Source organism: Hemibagrus wyckioides, linkage group LG20 (assembly GCF_019097595.1).
Source record: "Hemibagrus wyckioides isolate EC202008001 linkage group LG20, SWU_Hwy_1.0, whole genome shotgun sequence".
NCBI lineage: Eukaryota > Metazoa > Chordata > Actinopteri > Siluriformes > Bagridae > Hemibagrus > Hemibagrus wyckioides.
In genome coordinates, this window is record NC_080729.1 from 10,269,978 (window position 1) to 10,296,753 (window position 26,776).

The 26,776-nt window shown below is 38.5% G+C and overlaps 1 protein-coding gene across 3 annotated transcripts; it reads right to left on the reverse strand.

Annotated features, from left to right (window-relative positions):
• Positions 1 to 8,874: 8,874 nt before the first annotated feature.
• zeb1a (zinc finger E-box binding homeobox 1a) lies at positions 8,875 to 25,103 on the reverse strand. Of its 3 annotated transcripts, none has more exons than XM_058418452.1 (10): positions 24,984 to 25,103; positions 17,343 to 17,504; positions 17,190 to 17,237; positions 16,822 to 16,950; positions 16,509 to 16,711; positions 15,837 to 15,942; positions 13,879 to 15,563; positions 13,119 to 13,730; positions 12,778 to 12,955; positions 8,875 to 11,433 (listed from the first exon to the last, which is right to left on the reverse strand). In XM_058418452.1, exons 1-10 carry the CDS (start codon positions 25,039 to 25,041, stop codon positions 10,859 to 10,861), a joined length of 3,756 nt encoding a protein of 1,251 aa, XP_058274435.1. In that variant the 5' UTR covers positions 25,042 to 25,103; the 3' UTR covers positions 8,875 to 10,858. The 3 variants fall into 3 exon arrangements, with proteins under 3 accessions (XP_058274435.1, XP_058274436.1, XP_058274437.1); XM_058418453.1 differs by lacking the exon at positions 24,984 to 25,103 and adding an exon at positions 24,043 to 24,293; XM_058418454.1 differs by lacking the exon at positions 24,984 to 25,103 and having other exon boundaries at positions 17,190 to 17,247; positions 17,343 to 17,455.
• Positions 25,104 to 26,776: the final 1,673 nt, after the last annotated feature.

Consider the following 26,776-nt stretch of genomic DNA (forward strand, 5'->3'; position numbering starts at 1 on the left):
CATCTGGGTGACACCGTAGTGTGATCATAAATACTGTCCCTTCTACAACTCCATAGTGAAGTAAAAATGTGTAACCAGGAGCTTTTGAGCTGATTTGCAACTTATAAATCAGCATAATATCAGAATTCATTATAGATTTAAAACTAATTTCTTCCTGTCAAAGCAATCAAATTTTCAATGGAGACCCGAGCACAAAACCAAACCACCAAAGTACCTTTGTGGTACAAAGAAGCCAGAGATTAATTAAAAGTTAGCTTACTAATTGTGTGTCAGACGAGCTACTGTTGCTCAAATTGCTGAAGAAGTTAATGCTAGTTCTGATTGAAAGGTGTCAGAATACACAGTGCATCACAGTTTGTTGTGTATGGCGCTGCATAGCTGCAGACCAGTCAGGGTGCCCATGCTGACCCCTGTGCACCACCAGAAGCACAAACAATGGGCATGTGAGCATCAGAACTGGACCACAGAGCAATGGAAGAAGGTGGCCTGGTCTGATGGCCGGGTGTGTGTGCGTTGCTTACCTTGGGAACACATGGCACCAGGATGCACTATAGGAAGAAGGCAAGTTCTGCTGGGACCTCTTGGGTTCTGTCATCCATGTGGATGTTACTTTTACCACCTACTTAAGCACTGTTGCAGACCATGTACACTCTTTCATGGAAACAATATTCCCTGATGGCTGTGACCTCCAATCAAATCAAGCATCTGTGGGATGTGCCGAGCAAACAAGCCCAATCCATGGAGGCCCCACCACCTACAGGACTTAAAGGATCCGCTGCTAACATCTTGGTGCCAAATGCCACAGCAAAAGGGGGACGGAACACAATATTAGGCAGGTGGTCATACATGGTGTGTGCTACAGTGGTTTTACTTCTGGTTAATTTTGCTACAGTATTAAATAAAAATGTAGGATTATTTTTGTTATGATTAGGGAGAGAGAGATACACTGATCTAGCAGCACTGAGATTTTTTGTAGCTTAGGAGGCTTTCCTTCCACAATAAAAAAAAAAATTGAAAGTGTATATTTTCTCTGTTTAATTTATGTCTAGATTTTTGCATGGTGCCAAGCTCATCATCATGAATGACTGCAACGCCACCTCTCCTGCCTGTTAGGCGTGGCTGAAGGTGCATCTCAAAAAGTTTGAATATCAAGGAAATTTTAATTTTTTCCCCACAATTTAATCCAAACATTGAAACTTTCAAATATTCTAGATTTATTACACATGAACTGGAATATTTTAAGCCATTTTTCTTTTAAGAATTATGGCTCAAAAATAATTCAGTATCTCAAAATAATAAAATAATTTATAAAATAATAGGAGAACTGATTTAAAATATAAATAAGTCAAACTTCTGAGTAGAGTATGTTCAGTTATGCACTTAATATTTGGTTGGGGCTCCTTTTGCACAAATTACTGCGTCAGTGCGACATGGCATGGAGGCGATCAGCCTGTGGCACTGCTGAGGTGTATTGGAAGCCCAATACACCAAGGTTATACCAAGGTTTATTTGATCTGTATTGTGAGGTCTGGTGTCCCTCATCTTCTTCTTGACAATACCCCAGATATTGTCTTAAGGGTTCAGGTCAGTTCAAACCAGTTCTGAGTAGTTTTGGGACTGTTGGCAGGGGCCAATCCTGCTGGATAAGGAGTGCTCTAGAATCTCTTGGTAGATGACTGCATTGACTTTGGACTTATTAAAACATAGTGGACCAACACCAGCAGGCACCCCAAATCATCACTGACTGTAGATAGTTCAAACTGGACTTCAAGAAGCCTGGGTTCTGTGCCTCTCCTCTCTTTCTCCAGACTCTGGGACCTTGATTTCCAAATGAAATGCAAAATTTACTTTCATGTGAAAAGATGACATTGGACCACTGAGTAATGCTCCAAGTTCTTCTTCTTTTTAGTCCAGGTAAGACATTTCTGATGTTGACTATAGTTTAGGAGTGCCTTGAAATTTGTAGCCCATTTGCTGGACAAGTCTGTGTGTGGTGGCTCTCGATGCACCATACTTATTGAGGGTGTAATTAAGTGTCTTCTGGACAACCGTCAAGTCTGCCTTATGACTGTGAAAGTGTGTATTGAACCTGACTGGGAGATTCCTGGTATTTATACAGCATGAACAGTGATTTGCTCAAAGTGGAAATGAAATATTCTAATGTTTTTAGATATGCTTTTTCAATTTTTTTGAGCTGTAGGCCACAATTATCAAAGTTAAAATAAAAAAATGCTTGGAACATTTTAGTTTACATGTAATGAGTCTAGGATATATACACTTCATTTTCTGAAATAACTTGCACAAAATATTAAAATTTACCCTGATATTCAAATTTTTGAAATGGACCTGTATAACTATAACTCGGACGGACAAGCTTCATTTAATGCCACATATTCATTTGGTTTAATCCATGTTTCTGTTAAGCATAGAACACTAAACTTCTGATCAGTAATCATTTCAATAACAATAAGTGCTTTAGATGCAAAAGATCTTATATTTAACAGTCCTAGCTTCAGATCAAAGGTGCTGGCTGTGTGTTCACTATGATCTAATTTTATGCTAATCAGGTTACAAAAACAAATTTTCTGAGGGTTTCTATGTTTTTGTTTAGTTTGGGGAACATATATGCCTCTGCAATATTCATCTTAGTAACCTCAGACTGACAAAGGCGTATATCATTAACTCATAGAAAACTACCTTCGAGAACCTGTGCTTGCTTAAGACCCTAGGATTACCTGCTATGTCCCAACCAGTGCTGCAGGAGCCCTTAAGGCCTGGCTAATTTAAACATTAAAGATAATATATAACCTTAAGATAGTGTCTTTCTATAACCAGAGCTCTTTTAGGTTTCTCAATGCTTCACTGAGAAGAGCAAATCTGATAGACATGTGAAGCGGAGAGGAGTCATGCTCCCATGGATGAGCCTTAGCGTTAGTTTTGAAGGCTCTAATGCTGGAGTTGGGGCATCCACATTTTTACCTGCATATAGCTAACTAATGACAAGTTAATTTAACTTATCACTATCAGGGAACCTGCTTCTCACACTTCCCTCCAAATTTTCCCACAATGGTTGAGTGATATTCAAGTGAGCTGATTGGGCTGGTCAGGGCAGATGTTGAAGTTCATACTGGTTCTACTCAAAACAAGACTGAACTTTGGCTGTGTGTATGAGCACATTATCATGAAAAAAGGCATCATTGTTTGGAAACATTTGGACCATCGGATGCAGTTGATCACTTAGAATTTCCAAATACTTGCTGGCAATAACAAGACTTTGTAGGCTAATGATGAGTCTGCCTAGCAGAATAGCAAGACATACACTATATTGCCAGAAGTATTCGCTCACCTGCCTTGACTAGCATATGAACTTAAGTGACATCCCATTCCTAATCCATAGGGTTCAATATGACGTCGGTCCACCCTTTGCAGCTATAACAGCTTCAACTCTTTTGGGAAGGCTGTCCACAAGGTTTAGGAGTGTGTTTATGGGAATTTTTGACCATTCTTCCAGAAGCGTATTTGTGAGGTCACACACTGATGTTGGACGAGAAGGCCTGGCTCTCAGTCTCCGCTCTAATTCATCCCAAAGGTGTTCTATCGGGTTGAGGTCAGGACTCTGTGCAGGCCAGTCAAGTTCATCCACACCAGACTCTGTCATCCATGTCTTTATGGACCTTGCTTTGTGCACTGGTGCACAGTCATGTTGGAAGAGGAATGGGCCAGCTCCAAACTGTTCCCACAAAGTTGGGAGCATGGAATTGTCCAAAATGTCTTGGTATGCTGAAGCATTCAGAGTTCCTTTCACTGGAACTAAGGGGCCAAGCCCAGCTCCTGAAAAACAACCCCACACCATAATCCCCCCTCCACCAAACTTTACACTTGGCACAATGCAGTCAGACAAGTACCGTTCTCCTGGCAACCGCCAAACCCAGACTCGTCCATCAGATTGCCAGATGGAGAAGCGCGATTCGTCACTCCAGAGAACGCGTCTCCACTGCTCTAGAGTCCAGTGGCGGTGTGCTTTACACCACTGCATCCGACGCTTTGCATTGTACTTGGTGATGTATGGCTTGGATGCAGCTGCTCGGCCATGGAAACCCATTCCATGAAGCTCTCTGCGCACTGTTCTTGAGCTAATCTGAAGGCCACATGAAGTTTGGAGGTCTGTAGCGATTGACTCTGCAGAAAGTTGGCGACCTCTTCGCACTATGCGCCTCAGCATCCGCTGACCCCGCTCCGTCAGTTTACGTGGCCTACCACTTCGTGGCTGAGTTGCTGTCGTTCCCAAACACTTCCACGTTCTTATAATACAGCTGACAGTTGACTGTGGAATATTTAGGAGCGAGGAAATTTCACGACTGGATTTGTTGCACAGGTGGCATCCTATCACAGTTCCACGCTGGAATTCACTGAGCTCCTGAGAGCGACCCATTCTTTCACAAATGTTTGTAAAAACAGTCTGCATGCCTAGGTGCTTGATTTTATACACCTGTGGCCATGGAAGTGATTGGAACACCTGATTCTGATTATTTGGATGGGTGAGCGAATACTTTTGGCAATATAGTGTAACTGCCCAAATCTTCACAGATCCACCCACATTTGACAGTTCGTAGACAGAAATGCACTGACTGATACGTTGCTCAGAAGCAGTTGGTTGCACAACTCCACTTGACTATAAACAGTTGTAGAAAGGACATTATTTATAATCACAATCTCCGGTGTGATCCAAATAAGGATGGGTTCCCTTTTAAGTTCCCTTTTTTTATTTTTCCTTGCCACTGTTGTCTCATACTTGCTCATAAATATTAATTTCCTTTAAAGCTGCTTTGAGACAATCTCTATTGTGCTATTCAAATAAAATGTAATTGAACTGTAAAAATGAGCAGGAATATGCTTTAAAGAATACGTAATAAATATACAGTGCTGTGAAAACGTATTTCCTGATTTATTTTCCATATTTGTCACAGATAAATGATTGAGATCATCAATCAAAATTTTTAGATTACACAAAGATAACCCAAGTAAATACAAAATGCAGTTTTTAAATGATTTTATTTATTAAGGGAAAAAGCTGTGCAAACCTGCCTGGCCCTATGTGAAAAAGTAATTGGCCCCTAAACCTGGTTGTGCAGCAACAACTGCAGTCAAGGGTTTGTGATAACTGGCAACAAGTCTTTCAAATTGCTGTGGATGAATTTTTGTAGCACTGTAAATAACTCTAAGGATTCTGTTTTAAAAATTCAAACAAAAGTTTAATTATTCATCTTGAATCCTATTTTCACCAAAGTAGAAATATAAATTTATTTATTTATATTTGGATATAAATAAATCAAATTTGACATTTTATTTTATTTTGATGGTGGTTTAGGTATTTTAAAAGGTGGAAATCACTTTATGATTTTTCTTTTTAAATTCCTTAAATTAGAAAATTAAATAGCTTTGAAGGAAATAAACACACATTTTTAAGCAACAAATCAGATGTAATATAAAGCCACAGACAGTTTATGAAAAAAAATAATGAAATTCATTATATGTAAGATTACAATAACAGTCTACTCAGATAAAACATTTAGAAGGAAAAAAAACAAAGAAGAAAAACCATTTAATAACTGCAAATGCTGTTTTTGAAAAAGAGAAAAAGAATTGACACTGCTTTACAGTAGAAGGTAATTTTGCCATTGCAGACAAGGGTCATAAAATTCTATAATTATGAATGATGTTCTAACACAACAAAAAAAAAAAGAAAGAAACACCGCAGACAAATTAGCAGAAAGTCAGTTTATTCTAAAATGATGGATAAAATGATTAAACCTGTTTGAAATATGACTAAGACTATTCAGATTAAAATATTTATCAGATCTCCAAGTTCTTGAACGCCATCCATGTTACACCACAGACAGTACTGCATTGTGGCATATGAAATGGTCAGAAAAATGTATTATTAATTAAAAAGAAAGTATGAACTCACCATGCACCCCTCAGACTGGTTATCGCCTGCAATGACCTATACATACAGAATTTAATTTCCCGTTTCTTAAAGGGTCACCATCCAGTGGTGTTATCAACACAGACCTGCAGAGAGACGCAACTTTTTCATAAAAAAATGATATTTTTTGTTCATATGTCAAAAATGTAATTGAATTGTACATGTTAAATAAAATCTATATTCAAAATATAACTGCTTTTTATGTATTAGAAATGTTATATTGTAAAAATTACATCTCAATATATTTCTTTGAGGTGTGAACATGCAGATTTAGCTACTCAAAACTCATTTAAGTGTGTATTTTGAAACAAAATTGTAACTTTTAACAGTGCACAAATTATTTTACCCACAGAATACAAAAGTGCAAAGATTGTATTATTCATTGATATTTATACTGTAGTTGCCTTCAACTGTTACAAAGAAGGGGGATAGCACTTTCCAATGAAAATGAAGAATGATGCAGGTGCTGCCATCAAAGAGACATATAGTAGAACATTAGACTGGATTTCTATAAAACAAGCCATTTAAAACACTGATTTGAGTTTTTTGAGTGATCAGTCACAGCAGTGGGAACATGATGATCTTGTTTTCCCTTCCGAAGTTTCAAAATTCAACTCGACCTGCTGCCAGAGGGAGTGGCAAAAGTGCAAGCATTTGATTCCCTACTTCTTGTGCACTCAGTTCCTGCCATACTGAAGTTCAGGTGATCACCAGGACAAAGACCCTGCCTTTTGAAAAACTGAAACTTTTGACCATAATGCTACCCATGGGTGCCTACTTGGGTTAAATATTTAATTATACACTTTGTGCAATTATACAATAACTGTTTTGCCATAAACACAAAGAAAGCATGATCACTAATTTTAATGATATACTGCCATAGGTGTGGATATAGTAATGATGGCTGATTGCTTATTGTTTTAAAATTATAGTTGTAAAAATAGTTTAATAATGGTGAATTTATTTCAAGGACCAAATGAAATGGGTATATTTTTTATATTGGTTTCACATGGGCATGAGCATGAGCTTTTTCTTTTTTTTGCCTTGACATGGAGGGAAGGGGGGGGTGTTGGACTATACAATTTACAGCTCAAAAAGAGACGCCATGTTCTTTTCATATTTGCAAAATATAAGATACAAAATATATGCGAAATAATATAAGCCATTCCTTCACACAAACACAGAAACACAAAGCATGCACATTTACATTTCCCCTTTGGTTTGAACACAACCAGTTACGGAGCTGAACACAAGGACATGGTTTTTCACACTGATAAATCACACACAACCACCATCAACAAAACCAGAAAAACACTAGTTCCAGATGTTAACCTTGCACTTCACACAGACACGAGACTGCATAGAAACGAATTTAAAAAGATTTTTTTTTTTTGTTACAAATGAAGTTATCATAATTTAAAAAATAGCAGTAATTTGCTATGAACTATACACCACCACATAAAGCTGTTCTGTCCACTTACTCTTCTTCTTGAAACGGCATACGAGTGACCCGCACATATCAGCCTAGTTGAGATCAGTAAGTCAGCAGATCTGTATTTGATCACTTACTTTGTTCTTTTTTATTCATGAATGATCATAGGCATCTATCTATCTATCTATCTATCTATCTATCTATCTATCTATCTATCTATCTATCTATCTATCTATCTAATCTATCTATCTATCTATCTATCTATCTATCTATCTATCTATCTATCTATCTATCTATCACAGGTCTTTATGGTCAAATCATTTCATTTCAACAAATTACACAGGACATAACAGTCCAAATAATAAATGCACTGAATGTAACAATTAAACACAATTATACACATCATTTATTGTGAGATTTTAAAATGCCATTGTAATGCAAGGAATATCTGGAAACAATTTTTGCAAGCAAAATATAGTCCTTCTTTGCACAACTGTAAACTTGGGATCAGTACAAGTGGGGGAATAAAACTGTCTCAATTCCATTTGAGCTTCATGTCACCTTATATAGACAGCTGATAATTATTAAAATAACATTTAGCTAAATTAACACGTCTGTTTTTCACTAGTTTTACTGATAATCATGGCTAAACTGCAATGAATTAGCTAGCTAGTTACAATATATGTGGAGTGTCGTTTAGCTGAATTGCACTATATAATCCTTGCTCCGTCTGAGTATTTTCTCTTTCACACACTCTTACACTCACTTGCTTGTCTCCTAGTCGGGCGATACCAAAGTGTGCAACTGAGGGATGTTTTGCATTTGAATCTGCTTTTTATTATGACAAACACAATCGATGTGGAATACCAATAATATTACAAAAATAAATTAATTTTACATATGTTTTAGTTGATCATGGTTTAGATATATTTGGTAACATTGGGTTGTTGTAATCGCTAGCTCTGATTATTGGGGAAAGGGTTCAAGCAATTAAAAGGCAGTGCCACCAAATGGTAAAGTTTATGTAAACTTTTGACCCAATGGATATCTGGTATTGTAAATACCTGAAGCTGAAATAAAAATCTCTCGAAATGAAAACTATTATTTTGAAATGACCTTTTATGGAAACTAGATACCGCAACTGACTCACAGGACATGTGTGGTGACATGAAATTTGTTTAGTCGTAAAAATTGGAGAATGAATATCGTTAACCTAAGTGTATCTCAGCTGTTGTCCTCAACTGTATTATCTGTGTTTTCTTTTTACTGGTCACTGCACAGAAAGTGAAATACATCATAATCTTCCCAGACACATGCGGTCTCTAAGAATTACTCCAGTAACATTACCCAACCTTACACTAAGTTAAATCTGATTTTGGGCAAAATATACTACTACATGTATGTGTGGTGAAAAAAAAAATCAGGAAGTGGTAAACCTTATCAAAAACTAAAAACATTGCTGTCATTGATATTTTAATACTGATGGTAAAAATACATAATATACATGTGCATTGATGTAAACACAAAATATTTAAAAATAATACACAATAATCACAATGAATAATACTGTAACATGTAATGGTTAAAACATTAAACACACATTCACACCCTTCTGTATCTTACATCACATGCACTCCTTCACTAGAATGTGTTCATTCCTTCATTTTCTCTTTTTCTTATAACTTAAGTCTGACTGCTTATTGTCTCGAAAAGCAGTAGTGTGGGGTCAGTCCTTTGTTCCACTAATAGCCAATTTGCTTATGCCACATTAAGTAATTACCCTTAAGTATATTCCTAAGTGTATAATAGCCAAGATAAGTAAGATAATAACTAACATATGCCTGGTATTGCTTCATTAGTGGGGAAAAATATTTAGACTTTAAGGTACCAAACCACTGGCAACTAAACCATTTCAAATAGAAATGTTATAACTGCTCTAAGCCAAAGTTGTAAGTATTCATGACAGAATCAGAAAAAATGTAAATTACTTCATAATTGATCTGTCCATCATAATAAATGAATTCTTTAATTATTAAATAAGTCCAAATGAAACCAAATTTGGTTTCTAGAACACTTTGTCAAAGACAACACATCTAGACAAGTTTTAAAATACTTCAGAAATTGCCTTTAAAATGGTTCAATTTGTTCATGGATAAGCAAACTAAAAGGAATGAGTGGCACATACAGCTTGGCGGTCTTGCATAAGGCTGGCGAGGGGTTCCCTAGAACCTTTCAAAGTTCCACTATCACAATTGAACACGTTAAGAATTCTAAGAGTGAAACTATGTGTTATATAACTGCATATGATAAACTGGCTCATCTTCACATCTACTTCACATTTCTTAAATACTTGGATTATAAATGACTTCAAAATTGATTGTTAACAAACTAGTACAAATGGTAAATTAGCAAGTTTTTTTTAACCTTTCAGAGGACAAGTTGATGATGCTATAAAATTAAATGTCTATATATGCTGTATTTCTATAAATACTCTATCACAGACCTCTATGGAGCTCTACTGCACCCTTAAATGAATATAATTCTGTGAAAGAGTGTGAGAGTTTTAACACTGGTTTTAAGTTTGTGACATACACAATTCCCTGACTGAAGTGTTTTAAGCGGTCATGTTCCTACACACTATACCACAGCAAAGTGCACTTTATAGTATGTATCATCTATAAAGAATCACCACTGGAGCCTGGATAACCACTTCATGAAGTTTTTACATAAACAAAAAATTATTATTTTTTTTAACATTATCATTACTATTTAAACATCGTCTGATTCTTTTTGCAGATATTAGCATTTTAGGAGTGTTTACATAAACATCATTATGGTTACATATTAACATGAATAGCAAAAATATTATAATTTAGCTGTTTAATGGATTATGTATCAGTTCCTTTTTTTCTTTATAGATGATCACATGGTATGTAAGTGCAGACTTATTTCCTTCATACAGAAACAAAAACAAAAACTCTATGCTAACACTGTCTGGCCTAATTAGAATAACAATACTGAATGGTATTGAGGCATTATGTATCCATAAATAATAGCATAAATGTACTACAGTGCATTTTACTTTTTATCTAAAAGAAGTACTAAAATATTGATAAAATACTGATTTAGTAAACTTCACTGACAATAAAAATGTGTAGAAATGTCACCTGACTGCAGATGGAACAATTCAAAGAAAGTCATCAGTAACAGTAACAAACAACTGCAGGTTGTAGTTCAGTAAAACCTTTCAGTTGAATCTGGTTAATGCAATTTAAAATTTTCTGATTTCTTATATAGCTAGTTTACAGACTGCTGTAATTGTGGATTAGGCACACCTGTGATTCACACACAGTAAAACACACTTTGCTACTGTCTTCAAGAGTCAACCAAGGGCTCTTCATCAAGGGATCTTTCACAGAGTAATAAGAGGGAAAAAATCATTACTTGCTTTCTATAGTGTCATTAAGCACATCATTCTCTACTGATTTCCCTATTTCCTCCTCTGTTTTGCACTCCATCATTTGCTCTTCCATGCTTAATGACTTCACCACTTCCTCTTCCAGAGTATCCATCTCAACAGCATCCTCTTCTGTCACCTGTGGTTTCTCTCCCCTCCCCAATTCCTCCTCCTCTTCATCATATTCTTCACCAACCTTGACCACTCTTATGTCAGTCATGTCAAATCCAGAAAAATCTTCCTCACCATCCTTTTCTCCTTCCAGTTCTTCATCATCATCCACCTCCTCCTCAGCTTCACTTTCCCTCTCATCTGAGTCAAGCTGTGAGGGAGGTGTAGATGAAGTATTATTTGGCTCTGGCTGGTCATAAACCTCCTTCTTGCAGTAGGAATAGCGATGGTTCATGTGTTGGGAGTAAGAACCGGAGTGTGAGAAGCGTTTGCCACATTTATCACACTGGTATGGTTTCTCTCCAGAGTGTAGACGTGAATGCTCAATAAGGTGGTGCTTGTGTTTAAATGCTTTTTTACAGACTCCACACTCATGAGGACGTTTACCTGTATGGTGACAGTGAAAATGCTAATTAGATACATGTTCCACAGAAAAACTGTATGAATATCATCTACATTTATAATAATGAGTCTACTGTGAGATATGATGTTTTTGAGTGTATATAGACCAGCTTACTTTGACTGAGAACTTCTGACTTACAAATAGTGTTGTAAGACATGACCATCTGCCTAATATTGTGTTGGTCCCCCTTTTGCTGCCAAAACAGCCCTGACCCATCATGCACTGTGTATTCTGACACATCTCTATCAGAACCAGCATTAACTTCTTCAGCAATTTGAGCAACAGTAGCTCATCTGTTGAATCGGAACACACGGGCCAGCCTTCGCTCCCCACGTGCATCAATGAGCCTTGGCCGTCCATGACCCTGTCACCGGTTCACCACTGTTCCTTCCTTGGACTACTTTTGATAGATACTGACCACTGCAGACCGGGAACACCCCACAAGAGCTGCAGTTTTGGAGATGCTCTGATCCAGTGGTCTAGCCATCACAATTTGGCCCTTGTCAAACTCGCTCAAATCCTTACCCTTGCCCATTTTTCCTGCTTCTAACATCAACTTTGAGGACAAAATGTTCACTTGCTGCCTAATATATCCCACCCACTAACAGGTGCCATGATAAGGAGATAATCAGTGTTATTCACTTCACCTCTCACTGCTCATAATGTTATGCCTGATTGGTGTACACTATATGGCCAACAATATGTGGACACCCTTCCTAAAGCAAAGAATTGTGTTTTGTTAAGGGAGATGGTCAATCAATCCTGTTCAAAAGGTCTATTTTATGTTATTTTATGTTTTATTTTATGTTTTGGTTGCTCTGGATTCAGACTTACTACATTGAATCCGAGGTACTTTTCACATGTGCCTTGCTACTCCTGTTTCTATGAGACATTCACATTTTTTCAGCAAGTTTGAAAAAATAGTTTTCTTTGTCAGTTTCAATTCTACATTTAAAAAAGATCAACAGAAAACTTAAGAAACATAGTAGTATTGTACACTATATGGCCTATAAGTTTTTTGTATAGGATGTTTTTGTATGCTATATCATTAAGATTTACCTTCACTGAAACTAAGGGGCCAAGCCAAAACATGCTCCAGCATTACAGTGCCCTAGAGCAGTACGGTCATCAAAAGGTGGACTGACTTTTTTTCTTTTTCATAATTGATGCCCATTTCTAAAATTCTTGAAAAACAATGAACTGCTAGTAGCCTATAGTCATTCTTCCTTTTTAGCTTATTATTGCCATTATATTGCTATTGTTTCTCTACCCGAGTTTATCCTATACGACTCCCTATTCATATGGTGACAGATGACAGTGCTATATACCTGTATGTTCATATTTGTGACGCAGTAAAGAGCTGCTCTTCTGAAAAATTTTGTCACATAGGTCACATGCGTACTGGCCACCATGTATCTTTCTCCTCTTCTTGATGGGGGAAAGGTTGCTGTCATTTAGCCCCTCCCACCCAGGCATGGATTCATCTCCTGCATCAGTCTTCTCCTTCTGAAAAAATAGGTAGGATGGTCAGAAAGTTGAGGATAAGCTATGAACTTCTAATGGTTATGTGACAGGGTACAATATTGGACAATTAAGACAACCAACAAAGCTTTGGACATTAAAAAATATAGCTGTAATGTTTTACTTGGTAAGTCGCATGCTTTCTTACCTCACAGCCATTGAGTACTATTCCCTGTGTGTCTGTGGATGGTGTTGTGGTGATGGAGCTAGTCTTGTTGCTGGAGGAAGTGGTGGTGGTGGTGTTAGCCTTGCCATTGGTGGAAGGGGAAGTGAATGTGTAGGACAGCTGGGGGATAAGGATGGTGCGTTGTTTGGTGGAGATGGCAGCTCTGAGGCAGGGAATTCCCCCGGGCTCTGCTATGGCAACCAGAGTTGGCAAAGGTGTGGCTATGATGTTTATCGGACTTGTTGTGGACTGTGTCACATAAATAGTGTTGCCATCCAATGTGTCCTTCTTTAAACTTGTGAGATTGAGCGGTTCCTCTTGGGTAGGAACAGATGGCTTGGTGTTAGACACTGCAATGGTGACAGATGTGTGACCATTACAACTAGAGGACTTTGGGAGGGAGAGATCCAAAGGTTCGGCTTGCCCTTTCTCTTCCAGCTCCTCGGTCTTTATGATGCCGAAATCATTTGTTGAGAAGCTTAGAGGAGTGTCACTGTTCTGGCCCACTGATTCCTCATCGTTAAGTTCAGCTGAAGTGTCCAAGATTTGGGTCTGGGTGTCCATACTGGGCTCTGTTTGAGAGTTTATAATAGTCTGTGAAAAAATGAAAGCTGTGTAAGGTTTTGATTCAGCAGTTACTGAGAGTTTGTATATGTATGCTAATATTGGATACAGAATATCTGATTTATTTATGTCATAGTTAGCATCTAGAAGGCACCACAATTCAGTGTCCTGTGATTACCTGTTGCCCATTTTGGGAATTTTCAGGGTTGTGTAGTAGTATGTTCTTTAAGCGCATCCTTTCAAACCACCTACTGACCACATCCCTAGGTAAACTGACCAGTTCTGCAACACGTGACAACTGCTCTTCACTGGGGTGTGAGTCTTTGCTGTATGCCTCAAGGAGGGGCAGAAGACTCTTCACTGGAGGTTGATCTGAACATCCAAAGTCTTCCTCCCCCAGCAGAGAAGAAAGAGACCTGTCAGATCCTTGTTCAACGCTGTTGAGACAATTCAGGGTATCAGTGCTGCTGGGGCTGTTGTCACAAAAAAGACATGTAGCATAGTTATGGAAGCCATCACCACAAACAATACTTCTGTGAGTCGTTGTTGAATCACTCTGTGCCGTCATTTCCTCTTTCCTTTCTCTCTCCTTCTCTATCTGTAAAGCTTCTTTACAATCTGTCTTAATCTCAGACTCAGCTTCAGTTTTGAACTGAATTGCCTGCTGCAAAGCAGACCTCAGGTCTTCAGGCTGGCAGTTGTCCCTAGAGGTACTGGTATCTTCTGCAACCTGGTTCAGCTCAGTGACTGAATTGTGTTCAGCTGTCATGTTGGTTGATTTCAGATCTGTAGTTTCTATAGCTGGAGTTACTTGTGCATTTGCAGCTGCTAATTGTCTCACAACCAGGCCCTGAGGCCCATTCACTGTTCTTAGAAGCAAAAATGCTGGTTGTGAATGCTTTGTCTGTCCTGGGATCAGCTTTGTGACCTTTATTATGGATGCTGCTTTATTTGGAGCAGCTGACTGCGTGGATTTAAGTATACTTATTTGTGGAGGGACTGGTCTAGAAGTGGGCGGTTTTTGGGTAGGAGTGACATTGGGCTGTGTTGTGTTAGTTTCTGGCAATTTTGTCTGTTGCGTTGAATTCAGCTTTCCCCCGTCTGGTGGTGCCATATTTGGCTCTAGCACTTTTCCTTGGGCCACAGTTTGATATGGCAATACAGATTGTGCTGTGTTCAAATCTGATGTGCTTACTTGTGGGTCTACACTGTAGTTTATGATAATTTTGGAATTTCCATCCTGATCCAGCACAGGGAGAGAAAATGCAGAAATCACCTGCAAGTGGGGATGGGGAGACTGCACAAGCATTGTTTGTGCTTGTGGCTGCCCTGGATTAACAACCTTACAACTGGCTCCATTAACATTTGAGCTAGCCACAGCCTGCCACATCATGTTTCCATCCACTGACACTTTCAGCATGTTCTGCAGGTCTCGTAGGTTGATACTAATTGGCTGAACTAGACCCACAGTAGGCAGAACTAACGTCTGAACCACACCCTGAGAAGCAGCAGTCTGAATAGAAATTCCACCCCCATTATTAGTAGTGCTGGTAGTGGTGATGGTGGTTGTAGTAACAACCGGTGAAGTTCTGAGAGGTTTAAGTTCATGCTCATCAGGCTCTTCTTTAATCTTCTTAGGAGGAAGCTGTTCCTCTGAAGGTTTGTTATCAATGTCAACTTTCTCCCGCAAGAGGATACGTGTAGGGTGAGTCAGAGTAAGAGCTGCTTTGACTCCAGGAGTGTGAGACAAGCCGTTAACAGCAGGGGGGATTGCTACACACTTCTTACTGCTGATATGAGAACTGTAGGAGCCGGAGTGGGAGAAGCGCTTCTTACAGTTAGAGCACTCATATGGCTTCTCGCCTAAACAAAGAAGGAGGAGGACACTATCATATTTGTTCATTCTGCATTCACATTGCACTCACATTTACATCAGTGTGGCCTGACTCACAAAACAACCAAATTTACAAATGCCATAGAAATACAGTAAACCATACAGATAAACATAACCAGTTACCAAACTTTATCACAAAGGTTACTGGCTATAATACTTTTTGTATAATGGAACTTAGTCTGTTAATCTGTGTTCAAACCAAATAACCCAACTGATGAAATGGAGATTTTGTGGCAACTGACCGCTATGGATGCGCAGGTGTTCCTTTAGGTGATGTTTATATTTAAAGGCTTTAGAACACTCTGTACATTTAAATTTTCTGTTTCCTCCCGAATGTGAAATCATCCTCTGAAAGAGAGAGAAAATAAAACAGAATTCAGAATTCCTGTAGACTGTACTTTGTACTAAATTTATTTTGCATTTATGTTCTAAAGACTTCATATAGACAGATGTCAGGTTTATAATTTGGCTTATACTAAACATGCACACTCTCTAGAATATCTTAGTCTACTGAAACTAAGAGCCATATCCCATAAATGTCCCAGCATGACAATGGTTCCGTGCACAAAGCGAATGGATGAACTTAAGGAAGAACTATTGAGAGCCCTGACCTCAACCCGAATTAACACATTTGAGATTAATTGAAATGTTGACTGCGTGCCTACTATGGCTTATTCAAAATACTTTCAAAATTTCAGTCAAAAGACTTCCGAGTTGTGATTAATGAGGTATACACATACCTTTGGCCATATAGGGTTGTATAATATTGCAGAACATAGGCATTTGAAAGATCTGTTTGTGTGGTAAAAATATATACTATAAATTATTGAGGTCTCTGGTGGTTATGTGCACATCTCTTGGCTGGATATTAAGTTTCCAACACTTACATAAGGTTTCAGAGAAGTGAGATATACCTGCTCTCTTCCATTTTTGTGAGCATTCATGTGTCTGTCAAGCTGTGTGCGATAGGTGAAAGTGTAGCTGCAGAGGGAGCAACTGAAGTCATCTTTGTTTTTTTCATGACGTAGTTTGATGTGCTCCTTTAGTGATGTGTGACGCTTATAACCTCGGGAACAATATGGACATGAGTGGAGTTGAGAGAACTCATCAGATGTTCCTGAGAAAACAAGTCATATTATGGAGAGACATTTGCTTTTTTGTTATTGCATCTGATCTGTGACATTTAAAAAATAAAATAAAAAAAACGTATAGAATGAATCACAGTACCATTCTCATCATGGACTCCTTTATCTGGCGTGCTATGTTCCTCCTCAGGAATGCTTGGACAAATGACCCCTCTCTTTCCCTGCCATGTGACCTGACCTCCTTCATCCTCTTCATCCGTTATACACTCCTCTTTCGTTGAAACACACACAAAATTAGAAGAAAAGCAAGCTGAGAGATATGTTACTACTAACTGTGATTACAAACTAAACACCTGATTCTACAAAGCAACCAAAACACACAAGTATCCATTCACTCTGCTTATTTCAATCTCGATTTTTCCTTCTCCAAGCACAGGATAAAAGATTCCTACATTTTAGGCTCCTCTCTGTAATTACATGCATAGCTATAAGAGTATGCCATTTGCTTACCTTTGACCCTTATTTCCTGTATCAAAGCGTCTGGCCCCAGGCTGCCATCTGAATACATCTCAGACAATAATTAATAATTAATTTAGGTCATATTGTATTTTATTGTTAATAACTCATTACTATTGATTAATGTGTAAATAATTGTTTACTGACCATTCAGTGCATGTCCATTGTGTAACTGCTGTGCTGCAGTGAGTTCGAATACTGTTGGTTTTTCTTCTGGAGTGTCAAGAATACTGTCTTCCTCCACAATGTGGAGTTTATCTTCATCATCAGAATCTGACGGTGCTTCAGACACTTTTGAAAAACCTCTCACTGAAAGACAAATAGGGAGAAAAATTGCATTGGATTTCTTTTTCTAATCGAAATGAATTGAGGAATTGCGAATGACTTACTTCCCAAAAAAGGCTATAGAGATAACGCATAGTATAGCACAAAACATTCTCTCTATCAGTAAAAATGGTGAATCCCAGTCTCAGGTATCCCATGCAAAGAAATCACTCTGTTTCTCATGCTCAAAACATACTGTATTGCCAAATGTATGTGGACACCCTTTATAAAGGACAAAGCCAAGCATTGGCTAGAGTGGTATAAAGCCCTTCCAACTTTATAGCACTTTTAACAGAATTATGTATTATATAACAAAATAAATTATGATATACAGTTATGATGTATAATCCAACAATCGCTTATAAGTGTGATGGTCTGAGTGGGGTTTCCCTCAACTTGCTAATAATCTCTTAGCCCCGTGAAGCTGCAATACCTCCCACATGGTCAAGTGGATTCACCCACTAAGCTCTAAATCACTGAATTTGTAACTGTAGTCAGGTGTAAACATGCATACACAAGCCAGAGTGGGTCTCCCTTTATGTTCCAGTACCTGCACAGATCAGGTCTCCCCCAATGCTTTGGCTTATTTCTGCAACCTTAGCATGCCTTTGGTAAGACCTGTTTGAGAGTATTCTCTGATAATCACTGAGTTTTCTTCTCAGTGTTTCATTCACATGCCCTGTCATCTGATAACTCACGGGCCTATACATAACACTATACAAAATTACCAGCCATACTGCAGAATATGCACTTATGCAGCCAGTACCTATGTCTACATTATGTGTTGACTGCAATGACAGTATCAGAAAACAGTCATCATGGATGTCACCTGAGATACTGCTGTGAGACAATTTATAGTTATCAAATACTCTGTGAAAGAGCTCATCAAAACCATTGTACTGGCAGTGGACAGGACACAAAATGACTCTTGACCATGTAGGCTTATGTATGGCAACAGCTGTCATTCACACAATCCACTTTTTAAAATCTATACAAATTGTTGCACAATTCACCAAAAATTTTAAAAACATTCTACCTTTTTCTGCTTTGAACAGTCACCGTAAGCAGAAAGAAACAGCCAAGAGCATGCTACTGAAAATTTGACTCATGTAAGAATCATCAGGTGTTACCTGCCCACTCAACACACCTCCCCTCCACCTGATGAGGGCATGAAACCTTTATCATCATCATACATACATTACAGCACAGTGGAATTCTATTCTTCGCATATCCCAGCTAAAGGAAGTTGGGGTCAGAGCGCAGAGGCAACTATGATACAGTGCCCCTGGAGCAGAGAGGGTTAAGAGCCTTGCTCAATTGCCCAACAGTGGAGCTTGGTGGTGCTGTGGCTTGAACCCTGATCTTCCGAGCAATAACCCAGAGCCTTAACCACTTGAGCCACCACTGCCCCTGCTTGCCTATGCTCCCACTGCCACATACAAAAATGCAACAGCAAAATTATGCCTCAAGGTCTCGCTTTGCTACTGCTCCAGTGGGAGATTTCCAAGGGGAATCCCTGCAAAAGCTGTCCCCTTGACATGAAGCAAATGTCAACAGCCCTGGTACCGCCTCCCCAGCCAACTCTGTGCATGTTTTATACCAAGCCTAGCTCATGAAGTATCTATCATCAAGACCTTGCTGCCACCTTTACTAGATCCGTTGCAATTTGCGTATTGTCCTAACTGCTCCAGACGACGCCATCACCATGACCCTCCACCTAGCCCTTACACACCTACGGCAGACAGTGAGGACAGCCGAGAAGATATACTTATATAAACACTTATAAACACTTATACACTTATATAAACAGTGCTTGCACACTCACTTCAATGCTGTTTTTGCACAGCACTATTTAATTGCTGCTACTGTATGTTTACAAGAATCCTCTTACTGTTTACAAATCCTCTTATTTGCACAATGGTCAATTGTAGACTGTTGGCAATATTTTGTCCTATAGTGTAGTGAATTGTGTGATGTAGTGTCTTTGGTCTTGCACTGTTTGCACTAAGTTGGTCCAAGGGAGCAAAAGTCTGTGACCATTAGTAAAACCGCTTTTATTTTGCATTTATTACTAATCACATACAATTTTCATTGCAAAGTATATTATTAAAAAGTATAGCATTAATTCCTGTTTTGCTTTAATGACAACATACACTCAAGCTGGCAAGGACTACACAAATCTATGCAAAAGATCATCATCTAAATCAATTGTCATCTGAATACATGCTTAGAAAAGGTTGAGGCATAAGGAAAATCTGCCCTTTTGTAAAAAGCAATGCAAAAACCCATGCAGACACCAGTCAACTGCTTTAGTTAAACAAAAATTGGAATGAAAAAGTGATCTCTGTAACTTTAACCCTGGCATGGATGTTGGTACCAGATGGACTGGTATTATTATGGGTTATTATTTGAAGTATGTCAGAAACTGCTGATCTCCTATGTTTACTCAATACAAAATCTCATCTTCAGTAAGGCTTAGTTTAGGTGATTGTGGTGGCCAGATCAAATTCTGTGGACAGTTTGGATGTACACTATATTGACAAAAGTTTAGGGACACCCCTCCAAATCATTGAATTCAGGTGTTGTTTTTCAGGGGTTGGGTTTGGCCCCTTAGTTCCAGTGAAAGGAACTCTTAATGCTTCAGCATGCCAAGACATTTTAGACAATTTCATGCTTCCAACTTGCACAAAACAAGGTCCATAAAGACATGGATAAGCAAACGTGGAGGAACTTGACTGGCCAGCACAGAGTCCTGACCTCAGCCTGATAGAACACCTTTGGGATGAATTAGAGTGGAGACAGCGAGCCAGGTCAAAACTGGGTCGTCTGCCTTTACATGCACATGAATGTAATATGGAGTTGTCCCACCCTTTGCAGCTACATCTTCAACTCATCTGAGAAGTCTTTCCACAAGGTTTAGGAGTGTGTTTATGGTAATTTTTGACCATTCCACTGGAAGCGCATTTGTGAGGTCAATTCAAACAAAGACAACATGTCGGGCATTTCCCAAAAAAGCATGGTGAGTAAGTTTGATACTCAGATAGCTGAAAACAATCAGTAAATTTTGTTGTTAAATCAATAAACAAGCAAAGCTAGTGACTCGATGCACAAACTTTATTATTTTAAACTTTATTTATTGCGTTCAAGCTCATAAGCAATATACAGAAGAGCGTGCATTGAATAGCAGTTCAGGGATATACTTTTCCACTCTAAACGTCTATAGCTCATTACAGGCCAAACACACAATATGCCTTATACAGTATACGTGTGTATTTTACTTTTGTTGTAGTAGGTTTGATAAACAGCTGCACGCCTCTTTTTCACGGAATCTGTGACTTTTTTTTTTTACATTTCAACTTAATATGAGAATCCACCATTGTTGTGATATGCTAATTAAGACCTGCGAAAGTGTCATATGACTTTCCACACTCCTCCTGTCTCATTAGCATACAGAAAAACTTGGATGGGTTTTTCAAAAATTCAGTTTTATTTTATTGTACAATAACAGTCTGGGGGATTTGATGTTATTGAACACAGCTTGAAACAGTGTTTATTTAACTATACATTACATTGATTATGCTTTCTTTCTGGTTTGTTCAGGTCTATTTTGAGAACTTATATTACTTTAACATGGGGCTGCATGATTATGACAAAAATTCTAATTGTCGATTATTCCCTTGAAACTGTAATTGCGATTATTAATTATGATTATCACAATTTACGTTAAATGGTGTTTTGAATAGCTTTATACCATTGTTTACACCATTGTTTGAAGCAACTAAATGCCATATGTACAGCTCTGGAAAAAAATTTGAGACCACTGCTCAATCTCCAGATTTGAACCCTATTGAAAACCTTGGGAATGTCATCAAGAGGAAGAAGGATGGTCACAAACCATCAAGCAAAGCTGAGATGTTTGCTTTTTTGCAAAAAGAGTGGTTTAAAGTTACCCAACAGCAATGTGATAAACTGGTGGAGAGCATGCCGAAACGCATGCAAATCAGGGTTATTCCACCAAATACTGATTTCTTAATGTTATTTAGACAAAGCATCAACATAATTTGTTTACAAATTATTTGTATTTTGTTTTATTTGAGTTATTAAAGCTCTGCAAATACTGCATGATCTTGGGTTATTTTGATGTGTTGTCATTTCCTTTAAATATACACTCTAAATAACAATAGTTATATTTTGAATTAAAATTTAAAAAAAATATTAAAATATCAAATATAACATTCTTCCTGAAAACTTTTATTACTTAACATCAAATGTCAACTATACATTGCTTTGGTTTCTTTAAATAAAAAGAAATAAATTAAAAAAAGGAAATATATGCATGGTATAAATAATATAATAAAAATGAAATTAATTTATGTAGCTAGACTAAGTAATTGCGGGAGGGAATGACATCTCTCTTATCCAGTGTGTTTGAGTTTTTTAAACCCTGCACTGCTAAGAGTATTAATCTGTGACGTGTATTTTTGCTATGAAATGTGTAGTCGCTTCAGTTATCTCCATTTGTCTTCGAGAACCATCCGGATATGGAGAAGCTCAAAACAACAGTGTCGTAATGGGTGTCTGTGTAGCAGTTCTTGCATGGCTTGTTGCTTTTTTTTCACACTGAAACACTCGTATTGCACTCTGTGGTTGAATTTTAAATGATTGAATAAATTTGTGGTTTCTTGATGGTGCAAAAACAGCTGTTCGAAATAACTTGCACACCATGCTCGACGTCATCGCTAGTGAATCCAAAATAATTCCACAGATGAAGCATTTCTTTTCGCTTCTAACTCTTGATCCTTCTCAGCAACACTTTCTGCAAATTGTCGGAAACTGATGTTTCTTTTTCAGAACACATTTTGATGAAATTAATATGACGAGATGAAGTGGATAATCAAGTAGTTGATAAGGACATGCCTGCAGATTATTAGGCTTATCAAAAGACTTCATTCACCCCTGACAACATAACATGCAATAAACACCCCTTCAGCATGCAGAATACATACATACATACATAGATTTTATACATACATATATACATACATAGATTTTATATATATATATAGGCAAACTAATAGTATAGGATATCAGGATAAATGATTGATGCAGGCCGAGAGTGCCATCCAAATAATCTAAGGTTTGTGACTGTGATGAGGATAAATGGACTTTGGAGCATAAAAAACAGATTAATAATTGTTCATCTCAGTATTAATACAGTAACCCAATACTTTTTGGAACTTTTTGTATGCCTTTCTACTTATTCTACTTAATATTTCATGCTGTACATACTTTATTGCAGGCTCTTTCAGTCTCTGGGTCATTTTACAATATATTTATCGAAAACTTGTCCATTCTCTGTTGTACTATCTGTTCACATTTGGAACAATGTTAAGATTACTGCATTGTTAATTGTTAACTTGTTAAATGTTTTTAATAACAACAAATAAAACTTCAAAGGCAATTTTCTGATGTTTGCTTTAAAGAAAAAAGTAAAAAAAAAAAGTATAAGTACAGTATAATATATTATATCCTAAAATATTATATCCTCACACTGGGATCTCCGACCACTAATTGGTTGCATTTAATTACAGTTAATACCTTCACAGTTGAAGCCTATGAGCTTACAAGAACTTCTTCCCTCTTCAGTTTAATTGTATTGATGAAGCTTTCATTAACTCTTACATTCACTCCCTCGCTCACTCTTGGCTGAATCCTTGCCACTGACCTCATGACTTTTTCTAAAACAGGCACAAAACACGACCAGTAAATATCTGTCAGTTCAAACAAAACCTAAATCACGTCCACCAGAAACCACGCCGTCTTTAACAAGCTTAATCCACCTACGCACGCAACAGAACAAAAAAAAGAAAGAAATAAATTCAACAAAATGAAGAGTAGAAAAGGAAACCGATGCTGCTCCACGACACCGCACGCTCCTTACGTCATCATGTGACATCACTGATCACCTACTCGGATTGTCAATTAATATGCAGTCAATTAATCATTAAATTCATTCGGACAGCAAAACATTCCTCAAAGTATACACACCTTTAGAAAAATCAAGGCTCAGGACTTTTGTGCCGCCTGCAAAAACTGCCAATGCGCCATAAAACACTTTTATATTTTTAGAGACAGATATTTTGTGAGACAGTTTCGACAGAAAACTGAAGAGACGCGAGCTGAATCAGGTGTTACATCACCTAGCCTACCTGGCCCGTACACCACGTATCAGAGCCAGACCCCACACCTCACTGCATCATCTAACGGTCCGCTCCACCACTCCAGCCCCACCTCTCCGTTACATAAACGCTTCACAGGAAACTGCTTCCACCGCAAACCACTGAAATATCTAGCAACCACCTTATGCGCTACTTTCGTTCCTGCTCGCCCTTCGGCCGTCTTTCCTGCGATCGCGCGTGCGCAAATAAAATGAAACGGTCAGACAGATGGGCTAGACTAAAAACTGAACACAAAAACCAGTCTTTGTTGCAGAGCTGAAATCAGAACACCATCTGTTTTCTACCTGCACAAGTTGCCATTTGCTGCAGCGAGCACGCGCCTCGGCTTTTTCGCTCCTGGAGATCGGAAGCGTTTTAGGGTGACGATTCCTCTTCACGGTTTGTGCTCCAACAGCTCCGGACACGAGAGGCGCAGGTTTAGCCTTTAAACAATACATTAGCTTGCGCCCTTCTTTTTCCGCTCATCGTTCAGGTAGACACGGTGATGGCTCCGGTAGCCTACGCGGGGCGGTGCGAGGCTCGCGCGTCACTCGCACGCACGCACGCACGCAGGAAAAGGTAGCTCACGCTGCTGTAACGGTACAGCGCGAGACTAGGGTTACTTAAAGGAAGCGCAACATGAACTGAGCTTATTATAAACACAACCAAGTAACACCAAACACTTCACTCTTTCCAGAGAGAAACAGGAAAAGTAACATTAGTTTGCAGAATACAACAGTTCTGTTAAAAAGTCCAGACACTGCCACAGCATGGTATAGTGTTAAACATCACAATAACTAAACACGGCATGTTTACATACTTCAGACAACCTAATGTATTAAAAAAACTATTTACACAGGTTACATAATAAACACACCGTTTACACACTACGACTTAGTCTTAGTTACCAAGAACAAAGTGAATATTAGAAAGGCTTTTTCCCCAGGAAACTAAGTAATAGTGTTTGATCTTCAGAAAAGACTATATGAAAGGCCACGTGAACCCACCCATAATCACTGAGGGGTCTGGGTACGGAAGAGCTGTCTGCCACAGGTACACAAAATAACGGTTCAGCTTCAGCTGTCCATTTGGACCGTCAACTAACTCTGCACACTTTTACTCAGAAATAAAGTAGAGCAACTAGGTGTCACGATGCTCAAAAAGTAACCAAACATCCGCAGCAATTTGACCCGAAACACGTTTAACCTTTTAACTGTGCCTGTCCGGATTCACACTGTCCACTCACCGTTATTTCTCCTCGGCTTCGTCTGCTTTCTACGCTGGCACCTGGGGCCATCCGCCATTATCCTGTACCGCGGCCTCGCTGAGCGTCATTGCCGCACCAGACCCCCACCCCCTCCCCATCGCTGCACCTGGTTTACGACACTCTGCTTTACGACAATAATCTTGCGAGAATGGCTCGTCGTGTTCTTTTACCTCCCTCCCTGTTTATCATGAATTATATTTCCTCAAAGATCAATAATCACATCAACACCTTATAGAGAAACAGGTCATAGGTTAGTTAGTTATTAAAACCTGTATCTAAATCAGTGTGTCCTTATGTCCTTACAAAAGATATATATATATATACATATATATATATATATATGTATATATATATGTATATATATATGTATATATATTTCTGTTGTAAGGACACGCTGATTTTGAATTATTTTCAGTAAGACACTGGCTAAGTAAATAAATCTATGAAGCATCACATGATGGATAGCTCCAAGATACACCACTTATTGACTTATCCAAGGAACTAAGTATTTTTGATCTTGGATCTCAGGCAGGCCACAATCACTGCCGTCTTATCGATACATCTAACCAGCCAGTTGCAGAAGTGCAGATACCATACTTCTCTATATTCTGCACACTTCTCTGTGTTTGCTGTGAGTCCTGCCCATATCAAGGATCTCAGAACAGCCCTTAGATATTGTAAATGCCAGTGCCAATCATTGCCATAAATGATTATCATCTAAATAAGCAGCAGCATATACACTGTATAGGTGGAGGATTCAGGTGGGTTCCCGAAACCTTAGGCTGAAATTTGGTCAAAGGCATGCCTTTGGGTCTTCTCGTCTGTGTGGGAAATCCTTGTGAAGAGTGAAGGCAGTAACCTTTCCACCCTGTATCCCCTAGACATAAAGCTAACGTTGAGGGGCCCAGCACCTTCTCCCCAGCCAATGCTGTGCACATTCCACACTGAGCCTTACTATTGCAGGACCCATTTACAAATTTCTGAAAATGCCCAGCCACCATACTGGCCTCCTATTTCTTCCTTCAGATTAGTTGTTTGCATTTTGTGGTATGGCCCAATACAAGGTGCAAATATGCAGATTGGATTTTTACAGCCAGTCAAGTCTCATGAGTCAGCTCTAGACCGGGGAACTCACACACAAATTTGATGTAGCAGTTTCCCTGTGGCACATTTTAGCTAAGCATTTTGATTATCAATTCAATTCATTTCAATTTTGTATAGCACCTTTTACAATGAACATTGTCTCAAAGCAGCTTTACAAAAGAAGAAAAACAGAGAAAGGGGAGGGGAAAAATGGAAAAAAAAAAAAAATGAAAATAACTACATAACTAGAAATAAGAGTAAATCATTAAATTTAATAATTAAACTATTTTATCCCTAATGAGCAAGCCTGTGGTGATGGTGGCAAGGAAAAACTCCCTGGGATGGAATAAGGAAGAAACCTTGAGAGGAATCAGGCTCAGAAGGGAACCTCATCCTCATTTGGGTGACACTAAACAGTAAATAATGTAACTGTAACTGATTAATGTCCTTTCTTCAACAGAAATCAATGGCCCATGGGGAACTATTAGGTCAGTGTAGTTTCTAAGGTCATTATAGACACTAATTCTTTGCTGTCACAAGCTGACAGATGTAATGGCAGATCTGTGACTGTATGAAAGTCCCCAAGTGGCTCTGTCCATGTCTGTCTCCTGGTCCACACAGATCCATCCACAGCATCAGTGGGCACCACCAATCAACGAGACTCTGACCAGGGGTAGGGCAGTGGTCAC